Genomic DNA, 27173 nt, shown 5'->3' with positions numbered 1-27173 from the left:
GTCTGAAACAAATAAAGAGGTGAATTTTCATTCTCTAAGTTTTTTGGCCATGCTTAAGCAACTACTGAGAATTAGAAGTAGGGGCCAGTGAAGAACAATTTCCCTGTATTATAAATACAGGACAGTCATTGATTTTCAGAACTGGAAATCTTTCAGACGTCTTCTAACCCAGATCCAAGGGAAATGAGACTTGCCCTGAAGTTCTGTATCTATCATACTCCCACCACTTATCTATTAGTTAAATGGAAGAGAACAGCACTCACTTTCTTAGGCTGGAGTTCTATTCCTCACTCATATTTTCTCATAAGGCCTTTTGCTATTTGTGCCATAACTGCAACTACATAGACTTCAGCGGGAAGAAGTGGGAGTAGGAGGATGTAACATGACCCCTACCTACATTATGTGGACACAAATACTAAATAGGATGTATTGTATGATATTTGTCCCCTTTAAAAGGAAATTAGACCTAAGAATCGAGTATATTTCAGTCTTAAATCTCAACAACCTTATTTTCTAAGAGCTGACTTCTCTACATTTCCATGACTAATTAAAAGATGACAAATCTGGATGGAGCAGGAAAAGTCCCTAGGGAATAGATTAGAGAGTGTGAGTATGCTTAAGTAGAAGGGAAACTTCTGTAGAATTAGTGATACATGACTCAGGTTCTGTAGTCTGCTGACCATACCAGCACCAGCTCACTAGTACCTTCCAATGACCACTTATTTCCTTGTAACTCCATTGGGTGTGATAGTCACAGTGTCCAAGATCATCGATCATTTTGCTGGACTTCTTCACAGCCCTTCTGCTTCCTGGCTGAGTTATTTATGTAACATTATTCCACATGGGAAAGCCCAGCTGTTAAAGTTTTAGAATCAGGAATAAGAACAGATTTTTATTAGATCTTTCATCTTGTCTACAGTATGTTTTTCTTGGTTTAAATAATGATAACAGCATGCTAGCTCCTCCACCATAACTCATTTGCCTGTACATGCCTTTGGAGGAGAGCTGCCCTTATTGCCCTTGGGAGGTTCCAAAATGGGGCAGATAGCAAACTAAATATGAAACCAATGTGTGGGATTGTAGAATTACCTGGTGAGTTTGAACTCATACACCTGGGGTAAGTACTATAGAGGTAAAAACGATAGAACTTAGTTACACATGTGTGGGGGGGATATGAGAGGAAAAGAGCTTAGGGGGTTAGAGTTTTGGTCTAGAAGAAAAGTTGTGCTATTTATAAAAACAGGGAAACCCAGAAAGAGCAGGAGGAGGCTTAGAAGGGAAGATGAAGAGCTTTGTTTGTCATATTGAAGTAGGGAGTTGCTGGGAAGAGATCCAGAAAAAGGGTTTTAGAGGGCGTGATGACCTTGTGATGTATCAATTTGGTTAGGCTAACCTACATTTCCTAGAATTCCCTTCCCTATAAGGTTCCAGTGAGAATGGGCTATGGGAGAGTCTTGTGTGAAATTTGGAGGGCAGAGGCAAAGCAGTAGCCGTCTTATTAGCTCAAATATGTGGTTACAAATGTGCTGATTAACCAATCTGTTAGTGAGAGGACAGCTGGGCCGACAACTGCTCCTACCTTTTCCTTTAGCTTCTCTGGCTCCTGTGCCACATGTGTACTTTTAGCTCCAAGATGAAGGTCACTGGCTTCTTTCTGCAGGATATCCACAGCACCAACATCAGAGCAACAATTGACGTGGGTTTCAGCCCATTCTGCAGCTTTTCGCCCTCCCTTCTTGACTATCTGCCCTGCGGATTTCAGCTCTAATATCACAAATGCATTAGCCTTCCAGACTACCATACCTGCTCCAGATGTGTAAGGTCAAACCCTTTGCAGGAGTTGGCCAGCCATTTCTCTGGTTCGAAGAACTGTTTTTGTATCCAATTCACACCATTCTTTGTCTCAGTAATATTCCTCATGCTAGTTTCTTAACAATTTCTCCACTTCAATCCTCAAGTTCTTTCCCATCAACTCCATGGACTGGCCTTCTCTGACCACCACCCCATCTATATCATTCTTAGTTTCCTTTGTCCTTACTAGAGACGGTGTTTGCTTATGTAATTAATTTCTTGGTTAGTTGGTCTTTCTACAATCTAGGTTCCATGACAGCAGATGTATTTGTCTTGCTCTACACTGTACACCCTGACCCTAGCACTGTAGCTGGCACACAGCAAGTTCTCCAAGGATTCTTCTAGGCATGGAAAGAGACAGATGGAGGATTCTACTTTGTGGGGTAAGAATGTCAAAGGGATGTTTTCTATTCCTTGAGGGGCATACATTATCCTGAGTTCTACCTCTATTTCTGTTCTTCATGGGAGGTCAAACTAATTGCCTAGGGTTTCAGAAAACATCTCAGTAGTTCCCTACATCCAATTCTAAGTGTTAACAGATTCAATTACATTTCTTTGAAAAGATGCTTGTGATGGTTAATACTTAAAACAAGTATTGGAGTTGCCAGTAGTGAGTGCAATTTTACTTTGTTGGTTTAGAATTATGTCACTGTGTTATTTTGGCCTTGATTCACTTAGAGCTAAGAGCGTGACCCATTAACAGAGATCTGAATGAGGTTTAGATTACTCATAAAACTCAATTTTTAGAAAACCCATCCAACTTTATTATCCTAGATTTTGTGTTCTACAGCTCTCTTAATTTCATATTGCAAACTTCTTAAACATATTGTACAAGTCGAAGTACTCTCATCATTTTCTAAGATCTTAATACATTAGTTAAAAAGAAAGCAACGAGTTTACTTATTCAATAAAATCAAAAGGAAAATGCAATCTTCTGGTTTTCAGAAGCCCTAATGAAATGTTACCGAGAGTATTCTATCTTTATGATTTTGAATTTCCAACGTCAAATCTTTTGGTGTTACCCTGAGCCTCCAGGTCACTTTTTTTTTTTACATTTTAATATTGGAAATATTTCTTCTTCAGTGTTGCCCTTCTTGAAATCCTTCATGCCTTAATGGTTTCTTCCTTTTAAAAAAGTATCTTTGAACGTTATTTTTACAACATTTAGTCTAGACATAGTACTTGATCAAAAATGTTGAAATAACTCACAAATTACACGTTTTGGCAATTTGGCTACTGACCCTCAATCACTATATATTTACTCCTATTGCTTCCCTTACCAAATTAAAGCTCAAACAGTAGTAGTGTCTGGGTATTTTGTAGTTCTTGAGTGTTCTCATCCTCCACTTACTGTGTGAAGAGATATACCCTTATTTCTAATATGTTTTTTTTTTCCCAAATTTGTTATGGTTAAGGATATTGATACAAACCCTCTGAATTGAAAACAGATTTTGCTTTCCCACCGTGTTAAATTCAATGGTCTCAAGCAAAGCCATTCTGAATTGTTTTGATCGGAGTTAGAAATCAGAAATTTAGTGATTTTTCTCTATAAGGTCTCAGATCAACTTGTGGTTATGATGGAGCAGTGAGGGAGGTTTACATTATATACTGAAGGAAATAACTAAGGTATTATTTTTCTATTCATATCTGAAATGCTTTTTAAGTTTAAAGTTCAACTAAAAAAGATAGCTGTTCCAATTCATTTGGTTAAGTATATCCTTTCCAGTTACACTTGTAACAAAAGTTTATCTGTGTCAATTCAGTGCTGGGAAGGTAACAGTAGAAAGACCATGCTACCAAACAAGGCATGTGGTACATATAAACTTTTTCATATTTCTCATTAAATGGTATAAATTGACTGAATAATTGGTGGACACTGCTCACAGACAGACCTTGGACCAAGTGTTTGATATCAGAAGGCTCTTAATGGAAGACAAGGTTAAAGGAAGTGTTAACAATTAATACTGTCATTTTCATTCAGAACTCAATTTCTAATGAATGGGGGGAGGGTTAATGACTTATCCAAAGCAAGTCATTTAGTTCTCTGAAATGAAATCTTAGTCATCTTTAGCTTTAAGATGCAAAACAACCTCCCCCTCAAAGAATCTTGACCAGCCATGAATTAAAATGCAGGTAAAATGAACAGAAACATTTCTCTTTTCCCATCTTACTCAAAAGCTGCCAATTTCAAAATTTTAACCTCTTAAAACTGTTCTCACTCATCTGACAGTAAGACAAAATTGGGAGGCTCTTGGGAGTTCGTTTTCATTTTTATTACACACCAGAAACATGTTCGCTAACCAGAGTAGGATGATTCTGTTCTCTTAAAATCACAGGGAATATATTTCCATCTCCTCCATTTTTTGATGTCAGAGCTGCATTTCAGATTATTTTGGGACTACTGTAGGGCAAAGTAAAAGAAACCACAGAAGGCAGTGTATAACTGACATAACCATGAAGCTATTTTTGGATGCCAGTACTAACTTGCTGATTGGGTCTAACAGGGCTATATTATTTATTCACAATGCTGATATTACTCAGTTACTTATATTTTGAACATCTGCTATTTCCTGAACACCAAAGAAAGTTAAAAGTGGTCCCTAAGAATCTTCAATTCTTTTTAGCTTTCTATGATCTAGTAACTTCCCAAAGGCTTTGAAGAGAGTACAAGTCCTTGCTCATAAGAAATCTTTTTTGTGCTCTGGAAATGTAGACAGTGCAACCACCTCCACTTTTTGTGCAGATGTGTGCATTAAGAATCATGGCTGCTGGTCACCTGGGTGGCTCAGTTGGTTGAGTGTCTGCCTTCAGCTCAGGTCATGATCCTGGGATCCTGGGATTGAGTCCTACGTTGGGCTCCCTGCTCAGTGGGGACTCTGCTTCTCCCTCTCTGTATCCCTCCGCTCTACTTGTGCTCTTTCTCTCAAATAAATAAAATCTTAAAAAACAACAACAAAAAAAACCATCATGGGTGCTTTTGTCATTGATGAAGTATGAGCTATTGAAAGTTCGTAAAAATACTTGACCTAATGTTACCTTGGCTTTATGTACTATGCAGGTGGGTCTCTGGAGAGTATACTATTGTATTCCTGGTCCAAAGTAAGGTTGGCATGGATATATTTAAACTTGTTTGCACATATACCAAAGATTTTTTTTCCAAGGTTTTTTTTTTTTTTTTGGTTAGGCAGGAGGGAACATATATTCAACTCCAATTTTGAGGTAGGTAATAATAGTGAGAAAAAATACAAGACCCTCTAGGATCTAACCTCAGTCCACCTTTTTAGGCTTATGTCTTAATACTCCTCCCCAAGGGCACAACAAGCTAGGTACTAATAGTTCATAAAAATATACCACTGGTGCTTCTGCATACTGCTCTTAAATTCAGTGTAAGCACTGCTTCTCTGGAAGGAAATTCTTATCTCTAAGTTGTCACCCTCATTTTCTTCTAGAGTCCTGGCATATTTCAATAATAACATTCCAATAATAAACATTATCATATTGCACTTGTATAAATAACTTCATCTCTCTCATCCATTGCACTGTGGAGCCACATCCACATCCAACTACTGGATGGAAGAAATTATGTACTTGTTTTTCTGTCTTCAGTGATAATGTACGGTCTGTACTCCATAATGCTGCTTGAAAGAATGGTGAAATGTATACATTCTATTTACAAATGTTAGGTCTTTCCCACAAAGCTAGGTAGAGATCTGTTCTTTTTTTTTTCTTTGTACACCTGGAGGAGTCACTGCATTCTGACCTCTAGGTACTAAGATAAAACTAGATTGATTTGCATATTACTAAGATGAAGGAATCTGTTACAAATTAGATACTACTATTATCCCTAGTGTGAAAGGGCTATTTTGAATTTGAACATGGAAAGTGCCTGACACAGGAGCACAGGCATTTACAAGACACTGGCCTTGAATCCAAATTTTTTTAAGCCATAGAGGGAATTCAACAGACCAAATGGTGTTTTGATGGACTATTTTTTAAGACCACCTGGAAAGAAGACTAGCTCCTACCATGGACATAGCTGAGGCCAATCAGGAACTAAATATCAGCATAAAACAATTTCTAGGAGACACAAATAAAAAGCTAATGGAGCCAGGAAAGAGGTTAGGCAGAGGATTCAAACCTTGCAAAAGCTGTGGACTTCAGTGCCCAACATCCATCCCATCCAGCCCTGCGGTAAGACTATGTGACAGAGGCAGTCCATCTGATGCTAAATTGACCCTCAATCATCTTCTGCATCCTGTCACCCCACCAAGACCACAACAGGAATATCTGAATATTCTGTGGGCCTAAAACTACCTACGCTCCCCTTTGGGTTAGAGAACAGGATTCAGCAGTAGCTCTTTGATAAAAATACATTAAAGAAAATGCTAATTGCTTTTCTTCATAGAATCCTGTGTCTTTCCTCTACCTCCCAAAGAGCTGGTGTTTCAAAAGGTCACAATGTCTGGGGGCAGAAATAAGCTGCCTCCCACTCTGTTGAGCATCTACACACAGCAAAATTTTTTATACGTTACCACAAATTTTTGAAAGAAATTATTTCTTCCTCCACATTCTACCTACTTTCTCCAAAATGCCAAAATTAAAGAAATGCCCTACAACTGATTACTCAGAATATGCTTCTCTTTATTCAATAATTAGATTTGTGTTAACATATAAAAAACTAGTTGACAAATCTTTTGGAAAGTCTAGTTGGCAGCAGAGTTGGACAACAGATGGCCACTCAGAAACCAGACCCAGAAAGGTGACTTACTCTGCACGTATATGCTGATAAGAGTCCTATTTTTAGGATACCCTGAAAATTCTTGACCTAATGCAAAGCCCAAAAGATAGTTCAGACACAATGATCATAACCTGATTCCTTGTCTAAAGCAAAATATACAAGATCCTCTAGGATCTACCAGCCAGTGAGATACGCCAAAAATGTAAAATAAACAAATATACTGATAGCCTACAGCAGTTTTTATCATTTCTGAGAAAAGCAGGCAATGCATAACAAGCTTTTCTTACATGTTTCCTAGAATTCTTTTCAAGTAATTTAAAGTGGTCTTTAAAAATATATGGCTTTTAGTTCCAGACTTTGTTTCTACAGAAAGAGCTACTGGCAGACTCATTTTAAAATAATTAAATAATTTTCTTTTCTTAAAAAAAGAAAAGGTATTAACAGCTGAGGACAATATCTGATTAGTGCTGTCTATGATGGGCAATTTTTAAGTTCTTCTAAGCTGTGAAATTCTAACAGAATTTTGTTGAACCTTAAGAAATAGTAAATTAACTGCTCTATTGTGAAATTTATAAGTCACATTACAAATGTTTCTCTTGCTTTGATGAAAATTGTTGAAAGTCTTTCTTTGTTATTAAAGCTCAAAGACATTTATGCCAAGGAATATGGATAGGTACATTTGAAAACCGTTTAACACCACCTACTGAGTTCTAGTTCAAATTGACACATAAAAAAGTAAACTAGATTTAAAGTGCTGTATTCAAAAACAAACAAATAAAATACAGTTTTTGTTCGGGGCAATTAAGATAAAAGACCTGACACTAAAAAGGATGAACACAAATAGCATCATCATTCTGTAATTGCTCTATTTTGCTATTTTCACTCTAAGAATGTAATCTTATTCAGAGAATGACAGCTGATCAAATTTATGTTTAAAATATTTCTCCATACTCATCTAGAGTTTTCAGAGGCTACTATACCAGTAAGCTATTCTAAACTCTTTTTATGCTAAATACAAACATTCTCCTGGTACTACTCTTAAGTCACATCTCATTTATCTTCCTCCTTAAAACTGCATAGGCTTGTTTCAAATAGCTGAAACACCTGTGATAAACTATAGTTTGCTTAGAGGTACTCTGTTAATGGTCTGGTGTGGCTGGAGGAAAAGCAAGCATTGTTAAATATGAATGCAAACCTTACCAACACAAATTGAACTTTTTTTTCCCCAGTAAAAAAGCTAGTTCAGAAAAATGTCTCATTCTACAAGGATTTATCATTCCCAAATCACAGTGAAAGAAACTTGGGTAATTTACTAATTTTGTTTTCTATTATGCGCCTTGGAGATACCACACTAAGAACTGGTATCTGACATAAAAGAATAACATTGCAGAATGTAATATTGTAGTTACAGTACTGAGGTTGATTGTTACAGACATATTAAACTCTGAGTATTAAACGGTTACATCCTATTTATATAGAACATTGGTCCAATAACGAAAATAGAGAAGAGCAGCTGGAAATTTATCTCATTCAATGTTCAGAGATAAAAGGGTTAACCATTCATTCCATTATTTTCTGTAGATAAGTCCTTTTTTCATACTGAAATCCGATGGCAATTAAATTCTGATATTTTTCCAAGCTACTGCATGAAGAGGATGCTGAAGGCCATCACTATACAGCACACTGCAACATAAGGACTCTTCCGTTCACCTATTGAAAAAACGGGAGATATTCATGTTTATTAACCAAGTAGTTAACATGGATAAGATAAGGTTATTACTAAGGGAGAGGGAGACATAGGACTCAAGATAAAGCTCCTACCACGGAGGCCCATACATTTGGGGGGATGGGCCAAATAAGAACTAGATGCAACATAAAAGCAAGTACAATACAGAATGAGCAAACTTATGCTGATTTATTTCTAAGACTACCTCTTTTTCATGTGTTTAGAAAATCCCTGACACACCATTGCTGCGCCACTGCACAAACCCAGATACTGAAAAATGTAACACAGAATGTAGGACACAGATCCAAGATAAATGATCTCAAATAATGGAATTAAGGACCCCCCCCCCCCAATTGCTTATTTTTCATTGTTAAAAACGGAAATTTCTATGCATAAAAAGAAATTCAACATAGAATTTTTAGCCATAATTTTTTCCCTCAGTGGTACCAATTCATGACACTTAAACGGGGATAAATAAGCAAGCATTCATGGATGAACATAAACAGAGAATGACCAATAAAACTTCATTTAAAAAATGGACATAAACTACAAACTAAGAAAAAGACTCTTAACTATAGAGAACAAGCTGATGGTCACCAGAGGGGAGGTGGGTGGAGGGATGGGTGAAACAGGTGATGGGGGTTATTAAGGAGGGCCCTTGTGATGAATGCCACATGATATATGGAAGTGCTGAATTACTATATTATATGTCTGAAACTAGCATTACACTGTATGTTAACTAACTGGAATTTAAAGAAAAACTTTATGATTACTCTTGGGTTAGAAATGTAGAACTTTAAACAACTAATTTTATGAGTCAATTTTCACATGTGTTTAAAAAGTGTTTTTACTTGGAGACTTTCCTTTGCATGAAGCAGAACAGAGCTGGCCTGTGAAACTGTCTTGCAAACAGACAGAGATCCTGTGATTGTGAGTTGTCCCAAACTCATCTTGTTCTTTTCCTGTTTTTCATTAATTAAGGGCTGTACAATTCCACAAAGTACCATGTAAAACTCTGGGGGTGCTTAAGAGAGGAAAAAGGAAGAAGAGGGAGTGATGTGCTACCTCTAGAAATAATCATAGGCATATACATGGCGTCCTGTAGTAGAGACTGTTAATACTACCCTCATTTGTGTTTTTCTATGATGTTTAAAATCAGCTCTCATCCAGTAACTAAGTTCTTTTGGCAAGGAACTATTTCATTTGGGAAGTTTAAGTTTAGTTAATTATCTCTGGAAAATGTCAATCTTGACCACCATCATCAACTAAAATCCTCAAGGGCATTTTTATTTTCAGAGCTTCCTCAAAGAGCTCACACAGTCATCCTGTTATCAATTTTACCTCTGTGTCTGCTCAATGACAATATTCATAGATGATACTACACACATACAAGTAAAAGAAGCATTTGCTGTTTTTCTTAAAGTGTTTTCAGTCCATAGACATCGGGCTACTTTCTATTTAAAGGAAAATCTAAAAAGTGAGACAAAAGCATTCTCACAATGCCACTATCTCAACTGGCAAAAATCTTTTTAAACTAAAAAGTAACTTGGGTCATCATTTTTAATCAATGTTAATTCTTTTGGGTAACAACCTAAGTTATCAAACAAAATCAAGCCATTCAGACATAATTTTCAGGTGGATTTCATAAACAACCCAGTCAATCTAATTAGGACTAGATACTCTAATTGTCTAAAGTAGTCTTATTAAACACCTAAAAGAAGAAAATAATATTGCCCTAAATTTTCCATCTGCTGGAAATTAAGTTTTGAGGAAGTTCTTCTCTTCCTCATCTTCCAACTTAGAATCCCATAATTTACATATGGGTTTCATTTTCCTGTTTTTAATTTTCTTAAAAGAGATTGCCATGTGGTAGAACTAAACATCTTTGGTTGAACTTGAGTAAGAATGTTACTTCTTGTCTGGTCTTAGGTCTGTTCAAGTGAATGTGAAACAGTTGCTGTAATGTGATGTGTAACATGATAAGATGATTTGGCTGGGCCTTTTCCTATTAAAGATGCATCCTTTCTTGGTGGATACATTCTGTGTCAAGATAAGAGAGGAGTGTGTGGCTGAGAAAGCAGCATATCAGCATCAACGTTTTCTGAGCCATTTTGTGAAAATGAAAAGCTAATGCTTTCACATAATTGGCAAGAAGGAATACTTTAAGTGAACCATTTAACCTATGGTATTCATACAGTTAAGAGAAAAAATGAAAATAATAACTGACCAGGCAAAAAGAAAGGCAGTTAATAATGAGACATAAAAATAGATGATACTACAGGAAATCATTAAGAGAACTACAGACCAGATGCCTTAAATTTTTGGCTATACTTTTCATGAACAATTGTGAAAAGGTCATCTGGGTTGGCTACTGAATAAAGCTGTATATACTTCTCCAATTACATAAAATGGATTTAAAAATACCTTAACATTTAACCCCCCCTTTTAAAGATTTATTTATTTATTCATTAATGAGAAGCACAGAGAGGGAAAAGGCAGAGACATAGGCAGAGGGAGAAGCAGGCTTCATGCAGGGAGCCCCATGTGGGACTCAATCCCGGGACTCCGGGATCACGTCCTGAGCCAAAGACAGATGCTCAACTGCTGAGCCACTCAGGCATCCCACATTTAAAATCCCTTAATTCAAGTATCTTTTATTTATGAATTAGCAACTTCATAATATTAAGGTGAAAACTCCACTGCTTAACTCCATTTTTATATTTTTAGCAATGAATATTCAGTATTACTCTGATACAGAGAATATCACTTATTAGAACTGTCTTGTTCTTCCATTATGTTCTCTGTTTGCAGTTTACTTGAGTTATTCTTTGCACTCTGTTCCTTGACATTATTTCATTTTCTGGGTGACTTGGCTTTGAAACAAGCAGTTTGGTTTACATATATTTACATTTACTACTAGCTATCCGAATTAGCCATCAAGGGTGCTCTTCTTTCTATCTCTCCCTTCTTGATTATTTTCAAAGTGGTTTAGACTTCTATTGTTATTTCAGGCTTTGCAGCTGTTGAGCATGACTGGATGTCAGTTAAGTCTGTACCACAAATCTCTGTAAATCTAGGCTGGGCCCTTTCAACTCTGGAACTACTGACATTTTGGGCTAATTCAATGTGAGGGGCTGTTGTGTGCACTGTAGCTTGTTTAGCAGCATCTGTGACCTGTACTCAGCATATATTCCCCAAGTCTAGTTCTAACAACCAAAATGTCTCCAATTACTGTTAAATGTCCTGATTGATAACCACTTATCTAGGCCACACTTGTGCCTTAGCTACCTAAAGTCAATGATCTTCTCTATAAAAGAAAGATTCACTTGTCTATCACCCCAAGAAATAATAAAGTATGACAAAAACACTAAGGAAGGACAGTTATGCTAAAAGTACAGTGAATTCTCAAGGCCTTGAAAGAGATACTTTTCTCTGAAACTCCATACTACACTTTCATTTTCTATAGCAAAACACCAAAAAGGCCAATGGATCCTATAATCTCATCATAACAGATTTTAAAAGGACTTCTACATGATTTGGTATGACACTCAAAACTTCCACTGTTAATGGGTCTTGCTTGTCATCAAAAGCTCAAGGGAAGAAAACTTGCTCTCTTATAATTAATTATTTCAATGGCTAACAAACTATTTCTAAAATACATTTATTTAGAAAAATTTCTAAATGTTACAAAATTTTAGCTTATAGTTTTTAATCTTTAATCAATTTTTTTCCTGTTATGGACCATCTTCTAATATTTCCACATCTCTGAGAAATGAATCCAAAAGTAAAACATAATTCTCTAAATGGAAGTTATCTAAGGGACATGGCCCCTAAGCTCCCCCTCTTATTTAAAGTGATTCTTTGGGGTAATTAAGGCTATTGTGAGACTAGCTAAGAAAACTGTCAAATGCAGTAAAATTTTTCTTTTTAATCAAAGTCTCCTTACTTTATAAAAGAAAAAATAGTTACATGTGTATTAAATATTGGAAGAGTACTAAAATTAAACTTTTTTTTTTGAGGAATTCATAGAAGTAATTCCAAAGAGAGGTAATAATCTTTTGTTCTGTCAAGTGGAATAAGCACAAATGCTCTAAAATGTTTTTTTTTTGAACTAGCTATGTTAAAAAGGGTCTGATCTATTATTCGAGATTACTGGTGAATTACATCAGTAAAGTACATTTTAATTCATTCACCTGCCAAGCACTTGAGAGTGTACTATGAGCTGGGCACTGTGCTAAATGTTATATACATATAGGGATGGGATAAGAATAATTATTATTTAAACAAACACATTTTGACACTTAGAAAATAATCACATTTAACTTTGATCAATTAGAACAAAACTCAGCTATGACCACGTGTTTGACAGGTCAAACATTTAATGCTTTCTAAAAGACAACATTCTTGGACTTAGCATAGGGCAATAAAATGAATACGTTTAAATGGTTGCTTAGAAGTCTTTCATCAGATAGGAAATTTATCCTTAGTTATCAAAATAGTACACAGTATACAGAGCAGCATGTTCTATACTATCAGCATGTGTGTATAAAAACTATACACATCTGTCTGAAATCTCAACACCTGGAATGCATAGTATTTGATATCTGAATTAGATTTTTCTTGTATTCTCCATCTTCCTGCTACTTAAGTATTATGAGGTATCCATCATGTCTAGTTTTAAATAGCACAAGGAAAAGAGTTTGGGGGAATTCCATAAACTTTAGCAAAAATGTGCAAAAAGGCCTGCAGTTTAACACTGACATTTGATTTGTATGAATATGGCTTAAGTAAACTGCCAACAATTTATAGCTGAAGATGTGGAGATTATAAGCAAAAACTTACCAATTCTGGCGCACTTCCAAAATATACCCAACAATCTGCATAGGATAAAAAAGGAAAAAGTAGCTACTGATTACTGGGAACGGTGTTATCATTCTCTCAGTATCCTACAGAGCATTCATTACAAACTGGCATTTTCTTTCTGATACTTGATATTTCAAAACTGAAATTTGATATTGAGCTACCATTTATGTAGGAAAGTAGGACACAGTGAACTTCAAGTACTTTATTTTCAAAAGTAAAAAATGCATATGCCAATTTACATAAACATTATTTTTGAGAAAATGATAAATGAACACAGTTGGTTTGGGGTGATTTTGACACAAAACATACAACTTTCACACTAAAGAAATTACTTTTCACAGAATGCAGTTCTGTATTTAAATGATTTATAACCATGAACTCCAATGATAGGATTTACATAATTGTCATGCAATAAAGGATGATATAAAAATATGTGCCCATGTTTTCAATATAAGTACAAAATCCTAGTTTAGGGACACTGTGCATGAGTTAACTAAATATGGCATTTAAAACACATACATTCTGGAAATAAGAAATAGAATGATGTTCAATTCTATGAATGAATATATATGAATTAAATACAAATTATACATATATTTCACTTAAGATATATAAAAAGTACCAGTTTTTTTTTTTTTTAAATACCAGCTTTAAAAGAAAACTAACGGAGTCATTCAATTTCAATGAATATAGATAGCTAAAAGATATAAAAAGATTGTAGACGGCCATTTTGTTGCTCTGACAAGAGAATTATAAATGGTGTTATACATGGCTACAAATCAAGATAAATCAGCAGAACTTATTATAGTGAGTTAGAATTGGTGTAACAAAATTGAAATACTTAAATTCCAGAGAAATTTATATTCTTTTTTTTTTTTTCCGTAAGAGATGGCTAGCTGATGAATAATTATATCTGAGTGGTTAGCACTGAAAGAAATTACTAGTTTAAGTTCCATATACATTACTCCTCTGAAGTATAACTTTCTGACCTCAAAGCAAAAAGTTTCTTAGTTCAGATGACATGAAATGGGCAAAAATACAAGTTTATTTTGAAGGATGGCCATTCTGACAAGTGCAACAATTTTACGATAGGAATAAAAGGACAAAATTCAAATATACTCTTGAAAATAAGAAGGATAATATAAGGACCAGATTGTGCCTAAGTTTAATCCTACTTAATTGGTTGCATAACTATGAGCAAGTTATTTTCTCTTCAATAGGACTCACCCTCATAGGCTTGTTATAAGGATTCAATGAGTTATTACACAGAAAGTCTTCAGAAGAGTAACTAACATATGCCATGTTCAGTAATAAATAGGTTAATGGCACATATGACAGTAATTTCAGGTATCACTTAAAATTGGCTTACATGTCATCAAAAAGTGGAAGGCAGTTAGTCATCTGCAATGCCACGGATCCTTGATTCTAAAAACCTATTGATTATAACATTCATTATTGATTTAAAGCTATTCTGGATAAAGGATTCAGAGGCAGGACACCCAAAGCTCCTGTACAGGAAGCCCAGAGTCTCACAGAACATAATCTAAAACCATATGATCACAATTAGGGTCATTTCAGGTTTGAAATAACTCAAAGCATCACTGGGAAATTGTTTTAACATACATTAAAAACTATATAAATGAAAAAGATTTCCTAACTCAGGCAACTTACAGATTTATCAGTACCACTTTGGCCTTTCCCATATATTTCCCTACCTAGACATATTTCTATAATATGCCAAATGCTATTTATCAAAACACAGGAACTTATGCTGCTTGGGTCTCCATGGTTATAAGCCAATAAATATATCTACCGATAAAGCTCATAAACTTATTTGATTAGCTATTTCTTATTATAGACTATCAGGTCTATAATAATAGGAAATGAGGCAAAGTGGCAATTGTTTATTGCTGCTTTTTAGTTTTATATTATTTGAAGCAGCAAAAAAATGTTATTTTCAAGAATGAAATCAACAAGAATCGGTTTTATCTAGTCTAGGTATCTCATACTCAGTATAACAAGTTTATTTTGAATCTCGTAAAAACATACATGTAACAGAGAAGGACAATGGCCTGTTGAGAATTTCTCCCGGAGAAAATATTTCTTATACACAAGTCAAAATAAAATGGGGCCTAGCATTTCTATAGAAACAAAGTTTTAAGAAAAGCCTTTAAACAGTTGACTGTATTAATATATGCTTTTTTGTTTTTTTAGATTTTATTTAATTGAGAGACCAATAATGACAGAGATAGTGAGAGAAAGCACAAGTGGGGAAGAGAGGGAGAAGCAGGCTGCCCTCTGAGCAAGTTGTTGGATGTGGGGTTCGATCCTAGGACCCTGAGCAAAGGCAGATGCTCAACCGACTGAGCCATCAAGGTGCTCCTCAGCATATGCTTTAAATATAAAAATAGGTATGCTATTTCTTTGCTCTTTTATGTAGGAGAAATATACTACTACTCAACCTCTACTGTAAGGTTGGTAGCCCTGAGAACTCCTTTTTTAATGTAGCATGTAATGGATGTATTCTTGCTCCCCAAAGAATGAGGAGCAGACTTTTCCACATGCAGTCTACTTTCTTCCTAACAGCATCAGAAAAGCAGAAATATTCTATTTTGCTACTATGTGAGTTTTGCTTAATGAAATAAACCATTAAACATCTAATTTAGGTGGATGTTATGCATTATATTATAATACCAAACAACAGATCAATGAGAATGCCTACTGGTTTCTACCATATGCTCTAAGTCAATAGTCAGGGGTTGCAGAAGGAAAGGAAGACATAAAACCGCTTAGTTGGGGAGAAAGGCTTTATTTGTTGCTTTCTAAGCAACAAATAAGATTATGTAACTTCAACAAAGGGACAAAGTACTATATAATTTCAAAGGAGGACAAAGAAACTGAGTGGAAGACTAACTGCAGGAGGACTTCAGAGGAAAAACTTGTGATGAAAAGTCATCATCTACAAAGGAAGAGGGGCATTGTCATAAAAACTGATGGACAAATACTATCAGTAGGTTAAATAAAATCCCTCAGGCCAATAGCAACACATGATCAATTTACTAGAACAGGATTATCAGTTTGTAATATTCAAAATTGGTTAGAGGTTCTATTTATTCCTTTATACATGTTTAATAACCCTAGGAAATAAAAAGGGAAAATGATAACAAAAGCCAAGTGATTCAGATAACAGAATGTTTGAATAAATGCTAATTATGTCCTCAAAGAATGGAGATGAAGGAAAGTGAAGCAGAAATTATTACTCTCATGGCTATCACCTTGCCTCTTGTATATTTTCATTAGTGGAATAGAATTTGACCTTGTAGGATCCTAATTTGGCCTGATACAGGTTTTGGAGATAATTATTCCTATGTGAAGTATTTTTTCATTCTTTTATTTCTTAAAACGATTGAGTAGGTATAGGCTTTTATCAAGAAAGGATTAAGACACTTTTCCATAGAAATTAATAAATATGCAAGGCAAAGAAAGTTTACATAGCTTCCACCACATGGTCTGTTTTTCTTTTTTTTTTAATATACCTTTCCTTGTGGTTGAAATCAATATGTATTTCTGTTTTATGAAGATGGCACTTTAAAAATTTTAATTCCGTGTGGTATCATATTGAGCTCAAATTTTTTCAGGGTGTGAACATAAAATAAAAGGGATGTGGCAAGCCCAAGACTTAATTTTTATTATGGCTTTAAGTAAGCTAAATTTCTCCATATGTTTGCTTTCTAATAGTAACAGGGAGCCCATATGATTAGAGCAGTCTTGGACTGGACAGAGAATGGCCACATTATAGTTTAATGGACACAGTGCTTGCAAACTCTTTTATGCTTCAAAAAAACATGATAACCAACTTTACTAATTATTCCACTAAAAAATAAGGCCCAATATGGTCTTTGATGGTACTAAACTGTTATTTCTAATCCCATAAAAAAACCTGTCATGTCTTTAAATATACTTCTCCCTAACCCTCTCAGTCTAACACATTTCAGGTCACTTCTGATATTTAATAAATAAAAATTTATTGGAAAGCCTGGGTGCCTCAGCAGCTGAGCATCTGCCTTTGGCTCAGGGTGTGATCCTGGGGTCCCCGGATCGAGTCCCACATTGGGCTTCCTGAATAGAGCCTGCTTCTCCCTCTGCCTGTGTCTCTGCCTCTCTCTATCTCTGATGAATAAATAAATAAAATTTAAAAACAAAACAACAACAAAAAAATTTATTAAGATTCTGTGAATAAAGTTTTTAGTTTTTAAAAACTAGGGGAGAAAGTGTAAAAAGTTATTACAAAACTAAGTGATATACAGGAATTAAATTATTTAATGACTTTTATGCTAATTTATCCTCAATATCTATAGGAACTAATTTGGGGGGATTAGGTATCATTAGTAACATACCCAGTTTTATTTCTGTCCAGGAGGCTGGGTGCCAAGGATCGGATATAAGCACAGGTACATATAAGCAGCAAGATTACAGTCAACAGACTCTGAAAATTGAAAATGGCAGACTAAAAGAGAAAAAGAAAAATTAATATCGCAAGAAAAACAGCACAGGTAAAAAAATGCCAGACAATTTCTATTAAAAATCATATTTTTGTTCCTCTTATAGGCAAACAGAATAACATGTCTGAGAACACTTAAAATCCCAAATCATAAGGTATTCTGAGAGTGTACTTTCCTCTCCATTCTTTCGACTAAGGAATGCAGAAGATGCAACAAAAATTCTAAATTCAAGAACTTGAAAACACTACTAAAAAATGTCATGAATCCAAAAAAGCTCACCAAAACGTAATCAATATGTGATTAATATAGATGTTCTAGGAGCCTAGACTAGTAGGCAGGACATGGTGTTTTCTAGCTCTGCAGATACATGGCCTTAAGACCTCAGCTGAATCATTAACCTAAGTCTCTCTCTCACATCCATAAAACTGGGTGGGCATTGGGGATATGGACTAACTGTTGCCTGAAGTTTCTTTCAGTTCTGAAATTTTTTTTAGGAGAAGAATGCTTTCAATCTAAGCAATCATGTTCCATGCATTGACTAATCCTAAACTATTAGATTTTGGTTAAAGAAAACTACTTGCTCTTTCAGTGCTGATTCTTTAGAAATTATTCAAAAAATTTAACACAGGAATCACAGGAAATCATTTCCCCAAAGTAAAATGGAGGTGGACTCAGTCTATTTAGAATTCAGCTCAAGCATCATCTTTTCCAGAAAGTCTCCTTGGACCCATCAGCCCCCCCTCTCCTTTTCTCACATTGAACTCTCGTATCTCCAGTTCCCACACGAACTGTTACACATTTCATAATAGTCATCCCTGAAAGTGGATAATATCTTATCAGGCTCTGAACCCCAGCTTCTGACTTTTCACCTATCAGAGAGTAGACCAATAAATAATGGTTGAATAAATAAAACAATTTGAACAATGTTTCTATTATGTAAGGTAGGTAAATCAATCTCACACAGTAACTAGCAAAATGCTTATTAGTAAACTCAGAAGGACCTCCTATAGTGACTGTCAGAGGTTAGACAAAGAATAAGAGCTATGAAAATTTTTTGAGAAAGGCCAAATTGTTACTTACAAATATTAAATGTCGCCTGAAAAGCCCAAAAGAATCTAGTGAATAAAAGTTATAGACAATAAGGGAACTGAGTAAGGTGGCTGGGTACCTAATTAAATATTTAAATCAAGAGTCTTCAGAATTACATTATCAACCAGCTGAAAGACCTAATGGGAAAAAAAGTCTATTTGTAATAGCAACTAGAATAAAAAGCTGAAATACCCAGGAATAAGCTTAATAAGAAATGCAGCACTGGCATTAACAAAACTGACAAAATCTTTAAATGTACTAAAAAACATAAAAGTAGAATGGAGTGGAATACCAGCATTGGAAAGCAACATCATAAAGCTAGCATATAAATTTAAAGTGAACTCAATACCAACCAGTTATTTTCAAAATACACACCGATTTTGAAGTTCATATGGGAAAATAAATCAGAATCAAGAATGGTTATCCTTAGGAGATTCCTTAAACAAGAACTAACCTTGTACCAAACTGTCAATAGTTTTTAAGCTGTTATTTATTTTTATGATAAATCTTTACAAACTATTCAAAACATTAAGAAATTATACATGTTATTTATCACTATTCTTAAGGACAAAAAATATTTATGTACAATGCTAAGCAGTGGGGAAAACTGCACACAAAATTTCACAATCAGCATATCTTCAGGTGGGTAAACCTTCATGCAAACACGAGGGGAGAATGCAATGATCATGTCTGGAGGGTTTTTAACCCAATTCTCAAATTTTTGGATTTCTCAAAATTTCTAAGTGGTATCTTAAGAGTCTGGAAAAGATAATTACTTGTAATTACTATTTTAATAGTTTTGTATGCAAATCATTTCTTCTTGGATATATAAAGGATAAAGTTTAGTATGTCTTGGTTTCTTATTGAATTGAATTTTAATTTTGTTTGTGAAAGCAAGTTATACAAATTTTGTAACTGAAGTAAATCAATAAATGAACTTAAAGAGAAATTCTATATAGGAAACACAGTATTTCACAATGTTTATCTTTCAAAGATCTCATTTTCAACATGTATATATTGATAGAGTATTTGATAACAACCTCCTGAAATATAAGGCACAGATTTCTTTCCAGCCAACATAACTAACAATGTATTTAGTATCTACTGTCTAGAGCATGAGGCTAGACACAGGATTAAAAAAAGTACATAGCAGGATTCCTTCCTTTCAGAAGTCTATAGCTAACAACAATAACTGATATTCACCAACGTTTGTTTTGGATTATTTAATCTATCCTCATATATTTGAGAAAGGTGTTACTAATACCTTTATTTTATATATGAGACAACTAAGGCACACAGCAATTATGATCAAGTTAGAACAGGACATATATTTTAAAGAGTAAATAGCAATTCCCTGTAGCATATGCTAAGTGGTGGCTGAACCACACTGGCAAAAAAAAAAAAAAAAAAAAAAAAAAAAAGCTGTTTTCATAAAAAAAAGTCAGGAAAAGCTTCAAGGAGAAGCAAGGACTAAGTCAAGAAAGGGCACAATTAGATTGGCAAAATAGAGAGCAGGCTCCAGAAGAGACAAAAGAATGGAAAATATGAATGTTTAAGGAATCTGCATGTTTAAGGAATAATGAGCAGACGTATTAAGCAAAGAACTGATGTAGCAGAGTGATTGGAAAATCAATTTGTAAAGTAGGTTTATCATGTTCTTAATGGAGTATCTATATTTCACAATTTTGCAATATGTACTTTTTCCTTCCCTGCATGTCCAGTGGGGGAAAAAAAAAAAGCTTAAATGATATGATGTCTGGGATTGGTTTCTAAATAATCCATTGTATATGGTGTGAGGTGTGGGGTTGATGAAATGCCGAGGAATGAGGCTTCATTATACTCTTCTTTTACCTCTGTATGTTGAATTTTCATACAATAAAAAATTTTATGAGGCACTTAAAGACATGCCTATTATTACAGAAGTGGGGTGTGTATATATACATTCGTGTGTGAAACCACTTATAGATGAAAACCATTTACAAGTGTGTAATATATGATACATACAACTTTGTTTCTGGGGTTTATAGACTTGAAAATTTAAACAAATATTCTTAGGTGGTAAAGTCTTTTAGATGTACTCCTATTCTGACCAAACAAGAACGTTTCAAACTTACAGACATTAGCCTACCACTGCTTACCCTACCTAAGCATTCCTTTTAATGCTTAGCATCTGTTGTCCTCTGATAGAAAATTTTTGTCTCACATTTAAAGGAAACATGTTCCTGTTCTTGTAGAAACATAATGGAGATTTTCAATAGGAAAATGTTATTACAAAGGAAGAAGCTAAGAAAAAAAGCCTATTCCATTATAAAATAGAGGAAAAGATGATTAAAAAAGGTGATAAAGGAAGTAAAATTTATTTACTGTGTTTAGTTTTTTTCAGATCATGAAATCTTTTTCAAGGTACTCTTGTGTTTTTGCACAAGCCATCTATTTCTGCCTGCCTGGTGAACTGACTTAACCATCATGTTTCAACATAAGAGTCACCTCCTGTGAAGTCTTCCTGTCCCCACTTGCCACAACAAACAGAGTCCGGATCGTTGTGCGTGCGTATATGATGGATAGCATCCATCAAACTGTACTGTAAAATTCTTCTCTATTTTACTGAAGTTTTTATCAATTCTTTGTGCATATTAAACAAAATAGTTCAGAGAAGTCACTGAAAAATGTTAAATGAACAGGCACTTGAAACAATTGCAAATAATGAACATTTTAACAAATTCAAGAGCATACTTAAATTCCAAATTAACAACAAAAATCCCAAATTAACAATGCATGCTATTAAAAAAAGGACAGATTACACTGCTGAATATTTTGTTAACTATCCAAGAGAAATTGCCACACATGGCACTGCATTTATATTTACTTGTCAATGATATTTTGGAAAATGCAGATGAAAGAAACAAATACCCTGATGTTTATATGTTAAGGGCCCAGGCTGGAGGGTAAAATAAAAGCCTCAGGTAACTAATTCCCTCTCAACATCTCAATCTTGTATCACTAGCTGGAATTCACAGAAAGTTCTACCAAGAAGCCAGATTCAAGGTACTTGCATACGGGACAATGAACGTATTGACTCCACCTAACTTGTTAAGAGATATACATCTTCAAGAGGTGTGGATGACCTGACCGAATCGGATAGCTGGTTGGCATCTAATTCCAGAACCTCAAGAAATTCTCAAATCTAAAGTTTACCTACTTTTCAGTTGGGCAATGCCAGGGAGTTATACAATGGTATGCTGCCCAGTTTAAACAAATTTAGCTAAATATTAAACATCAAATAATGCACATTGCAACTAAGGAATTATAATTCAACTCACTCCTTCTGGAGGCTCTAGGAAAAGAATGTTTTCTTGCCGTCTCCAGTTTCTAGATGCTGTCTGCAGTCCTTGGCTAGTGACTCCTCATCACACTGACCTTGATACTTCTTTTGTGACTATGAGCCCACTGCCTCCCTCTTAAAGGGAACCTGTGATTGTTCTCTCCCCATTCCAAAAAAATTTTTTTTTTAAAGATTTTATTTATTCATGTGAGACAGAGAGAGAAAGAGAGAGAGAGGGAAGGAGGCAGAGACCCAGGCAGAGGGAGAAGCAGGCTCCATGCAGGGAGCCAGACGTAGGACTCAATCCTGGGACCCCAGGACCACGCCCTGGGCTAAAGGCGGTGCTAAATCACTGAGCCACCCGGGCTGCCCCCCATTCCAAAATTCTTAATCACATACATCCAATCTCTTTTGCCAAGTAAGAGAACATATTTACAGGGTTTTGTTTTTGTTTTTAGTGGGGAAGAATATTCTGTCTACCATACCTAACAGACACTTCCTTTTCATTCCCTAGACTTGGGGCTGCCTGTGACACTCTCTGGAGCACAACCTCAAATATGATCAGAATGGTGACATCTGGGGTTGTGGAATACACCAGACTTGCCCTGCCTTTTAACTGTTAGTGTCAAAAGTGTTCATTCTTCTAAACAATGTAATGGAGATCCTAAACTATTTTTCTCCAAAGGACCCTTTTACTAATCCTTCCATGCTCAAGACCTATCATCTACTACTCACAGACTTTCTGATATGCTTCAAATAATTACGCCACTGTACTAAATTAAACCATCCAAACAAAAAAGAAATATACTTGAGAAATCACTCTGTTTAATCATTCTTAAGTAAATCACAATTTGTTAGGCCATCTGAAATAACGAAAATAATTCAGACTTTCATCTGGCCACTACTGCAGATGAACTAACTTATCAGTGAATAGACAGAGATTGGTTGATGCGAAGCTTAGTGCTAAAACAAAAAAATTACTTGTGATGTTAACACATCTTTTCAAAAACTATTTTCAAGTCAATTTTAAAAGTTAGGAATATTTATTTCAGATTCAATATTTATCATTTTATCTATGAAGATACAGTTTCTTGTTTTCAGTCATATCTGAATGTTAAAACTATATTCATTAAGTTTGGATATAAAGGCAAGAATTCAGTGTAAGGTTTTCTTTAAAGATTTATAAAAATAGTTTAAGAAACCATCAGAGGCATTAGGAATAGAGGGAAAAATAGGGGAAAAGATGCCAGGAGTAAAATTATAGGCAGAGAAGTAATGAGAAAGGCGCAGAAATACACGTATTTATATGCTAAAACAGCTGTCTGAAGTGCTCAGTGACTGGTTGCTAACTGTACTTAATCTACAGAAAAGACTACGGCTACAGTATTTTCATTAGTCTTGGATCACTTGAACTCCATATAGCTTATTTATTTATTTTTAGCATTATCAAAACAAATTGCTTAACCCATTGATGAACGGTCTTCCTTATGCATATAGCACCGTGTGGGAGCTTGAAATGTTGACTGCCTCTTATGAGGGAGTAACTGACATATTAAATTCCTCCAGTTTAACTGGAATTCACTTTAAAACAAGAATTTAATACCAAAGATAACTTTTAAAGCCCCCAATAGTAACAATTTTACTTGTTTTAAGACTTACTGCTTTTACACATTTATCCTTCTCTGGAGGTGGAAGGAGACCCAGAAATGATATTCCTGACCTAATTGTGATAAAAATTACCCAGCACTGCAAAAGTGGGTCAGCATTTTATCATTTACAAATCTAGGTCAGGCCAGCATTTTCTAACTAGTTTCTACTTGTTAACTTATACATATCACTATTATCTTTTAAAATGGGAAACATGGAAATGCAGGGATAAATGAAGCCTGTATATAAATGTGCAAACAGCAAACACCCCCCCCTCCCCACTTGCCCAAGATAAGTCACTTACTATTTCCATTCACACAGAATTATTGACGTTTTCTTTTGGTGTTATTAGCATCTAAGTTCAACCTTTGTTGCTTACTATAAGGGAGCACTGAAATTATGCCTGATATGCAAATTATCTTGGTTTAATTTGAAACCAAGAAACTAGGATTGCTTAATGTTTTGATGTTGAAAACCTGTCTCAGTATCAGTGGCCATTAAACATTTGCATTATTTAGGAAATAATCCAGTATATAAATTTGCCTTGAATAAATCTGCACCTCTACATATCAGTTTAATTACACTTATAAAAGGAGGAGCTGGACGAAATAGTCATTTGATCTTATTGGTCTTGTCTAAAAAATGTAGAGACCTTTTCTACTTACACTTTCCACTTAAAATTAAGAACTTTCAAGGCTATGAGGAAAGCTGTAGCCCAGAGTAGAAGCAACTCAGTTCTGTTCTCCACTGGCAACGTAGGTGGTCATTTGTACTTACTTTCATCTCATTGTCATGGTACATATAATGCATTTGCTATGTTTCTATGGCTTAGTTTCAGAACGATTTTATAGATACCAGAGATCTAAATATAAAGCAACAAGGGGATCAAAGAGTTGATAGGAGAAAGCATACACAGAACTAGGATAAGCAGTGGACTTACAAAAAGCAATAAATACTTGACATGTTCTTGATAATTTGATAAGACACAAGTATTCCAATGGACAAAGTGCAAGTCTTATTATGAAGAAAAGTGTTCCGACCATGCAGTCGGGAACGACCAAGACTGATAAATGAGACAAACTTCTTAATATATGGAGTCAAATGGTATGAAGCCTGGCTGTTCTTTAAGAATCACTTGAAGCTTTTAAAAACTATCAGTGCCCAGAAATTTGGACTGAACTGGCTGTGCTCCGAATTTTTTTTTAAAAGATTTTATTTATTTATTTATTCATGAGACACACAGAGGCAGAGGCAGAGGGAGAAGCAGGCTCCAAGCAGGGACCCTGATGTGGGACTCGATCCTGAATCTCCAGGATCACGCCTTGGGCCGAAGGCAGGTGCTGAACCACTGAGCCACCCAGGCATCCCTGCACCTAATTTCTTAAAGCTCTTTCCACTACACATGTTGTTTTTCTTTATTGTAGCAGACAACACATGGAATTTACTGATTTAATAATCTCCCCCAGTGGACTATGAAGTCCTTAAAGGCACTGAGCATCTTTTACATGACTCTGTTTCCTTAGATGTGTAAAGTCTCTCTAGTTGCCATCAAAAGACCTGGTCTGTACTTTGGAAAACTCCAGCAAGAGAGGGAAGAAATATATGCAACAATGTATTGCTGTTTCTTTGTGGTTAAGAGCTATGCTGGAGGGACCCTGGAATCCTTGTATACATGAAAAGAGACTCAGAAGAAAATAGAAGGATTTCTGGGAAGAGGTTACCCTTAAAAAAAATAAAATAAAAAAAAAGAATAAGTCTTTCTTCTTTTTTAATTGAAAGAGGAGCCACAATTCTCTAAGTTAAATAACAGTTCGCTAATGACACTACCAAGAGGAAGTGTACTGATCCGATTGTGTGGTAGGCAGGCAAAGGAGCTGGAGCATATTCTGGGCTAAGGAAGGCATAACCTGCCAGCAGACTGCCATTTCCTCTGTTAAGTGGTAAAGTTCTCCAGCAAAGACAGTTTTCTATGCCCCATCTAGAACCAAAGCAGATGGGGGAAAGCAAGATACGATGAGTTTTCGATTAAATGTCTAAGTGTTTAGTGTTGGTATGGAGTATGTTTATAGCGTTGGTATGGAGTTCTGCGGGAACTTCTAGAAACAGAAGCTGGGTAACTTCCACCTCACAAGAGCTTTTTCCTGGCGGGGTTGGTCATGGTTGCTTTCGATACTGTGATCAAAGATCCCCATCCTTGGGGATCCCTGGGTGGCTCAGCGGTTGAACGTCTGCCTTTGGCCCAGGGAGCGATCCTGGAGTCCCGGGATCGAGTCTCACGTCGGGCTCCCTGTATGGAGCCTGCTTCTCCTTTCTGCCTGTGTCTCTGCCTCTCTTTAGGTCTATCATTCATTCATAAATTAAGTAAATAAATAAATAAATAAATAAATAAAATCTTTAAAAAAAAGATTCGCATCCTTCCCCCAGAAACATGCTCATCAGTGCAACATTCGGCCTGTGGATGTGGTGGATTCACCCGGTGTAGAGGCCGCTGGCGTGTCCCCGGGCCTTCAGACACAACTTGGGAGGTTCCACTACTCCTGACACCGCATCTGTCCTCGAGGCCGGGCACCATTTGCCTCTTTTTTTTTTTTTTTTCTTTTTCTTTTTTTCTTCCCCCCTGCCTGGAGATGTATTCATTTCTTTTGAAGACTTTTCACGACTCGTTTTAAATTTTCCTAAGAGGCCCCAGCTACCCAAGGAATCTGCAGTGACACAACATCATACACCCACCCCTAAGCCTGGGCGGGGAAGGCCAGACCCCACCAGCACGTTCCTAGAAGGAAAACCCCTTCTGCAAGCAAAGATCGCCGACCGGGGGCCTGAGAGGTCCCCGACTCGACAGACAAAACTGGGGTGGAGGGGTGTGCAGCTCGGGGTTTCCTGGGCCACAACGCAGCCCCTGCGCCAGGCCCGGGACGAGCGCGATCTCGAGGCCTCCACGCCTCCCCAGGGTCAGGGCCCACACCGAGTCTTTTGCAAACCACAGCGTTAAGGCAACCGGCGCGTTTCCTCGAAACAAATGAGAAAGGGGGGCCGTGCGGGAGGCGCCAGCACCTGCCACAGCGGGGCCTCTCGGGCGCGGGGGCACCACACGGCTCCCGGGCCTGAGCGCCTCCGAGCCCGGCGGGGTCAGGCCAGGGACGGGGCTCCCCGCCCTCCCTCCAGCCCTGGCTCGCGCCCGCGGCCTCTTCGCGAGGCTCGGCGGCGACCCCCCAGCCCCCGGTCTTACCATAGTGAGGCCGGCGGAGCCCCAGCCACATCACCCTTCCGGGCCCGGGGCGGAAGAGGCGTGCGCCCCCGCCCCCCGCCGGCCCTCACCCCCCTCCTCTCCGCCCCGCGTCCGGTTGGGCCGGTCGCGGCACGTCCTCCAGAGCCGCGCCACTCGGACGCCGCGATAGGCTCCTCACTGCCGGAAGGGGCGGGACTTAACAGGCG

The 27173-nt window shown here is 36.5% G+C and overlaps 1 protein-coding gene and 1 non-coding gene across 2 annotated transcripts; both read right to left on the bottom strand.

The window, feature by feature from the left end:
* Positions 1 to 4102: 4102 nt before the first annotated feature.
* On the bottom strand, positions 4103 to 27118 carry TMEM167A (transmembrane protein 167A). Its single transcript, XM_072736875.1, has 4 exons — positions 26968 to 27118; positions 17576 to 17685; positions 13158 to 13192; positions 4103 to 8299 (listed from the first exon to the last, which is right to left on the bottom strand). Exons 1-4 carry the CDS (start codon positions 26968 to 26970, stop codon positions 8229 to 8231), a joined length of 219 nt encoding a protein of 72 aa, XP_072592976.1. The 5' UTR covers positions 26971 to 27118; the 3' UTR covers positions 4103 to 8228.
* On the bottom strand, positions 15611 to 15745 carry LOC112915658 (small nucleolar RNA U109). Its single transcript, XR_003234138.1, has one exon. It is a non-coding gene; the product is annotated as a small nucleolar RNA U109 (small nucleolar RNA).
* Positions 27119 to 27173: the final 55 nt, after the last annotated feature.

Source organism: Vulpes vulpes, chromosome 14, assembly GCF_048418805.1.
Source record: "Vulpes vulpes isolate BD-2025 chromosome 14, VulVul3, whole genome shotgun sequence".
NCBI classification, from domain to species: domain Eukaryota; kingdom Metazoa; phylum Chordata; class Mammalia; order Carnivora; family Canidae; genus Vulpes; species Vulpes vulpes.
Note: the sequence above shows the minus strand (reverse complement) of the source record. Positions and strands in the feature narration are given on the sequence as shown.

Bases quoted from the DNA above. Each gene is read 5' to 3' on its own strand.
- TMEM167A (XM_072736875.1), bottom strand. The intron at 13,193-17,575 runs GTATGTTACTAA...TATCCTATGCAG, and splicing joins CTGGACAGAAATAAAACTGG to ATTGTTGGGTATATTTTGGA. The intron at 8,300-13,157 runs GTAAGTTTTTGC...TTTTTTCAATAG, and splicing joins TTGGAAGTGCGCCAGAATTG to GTGAACGGAAGAGTCCTTAT.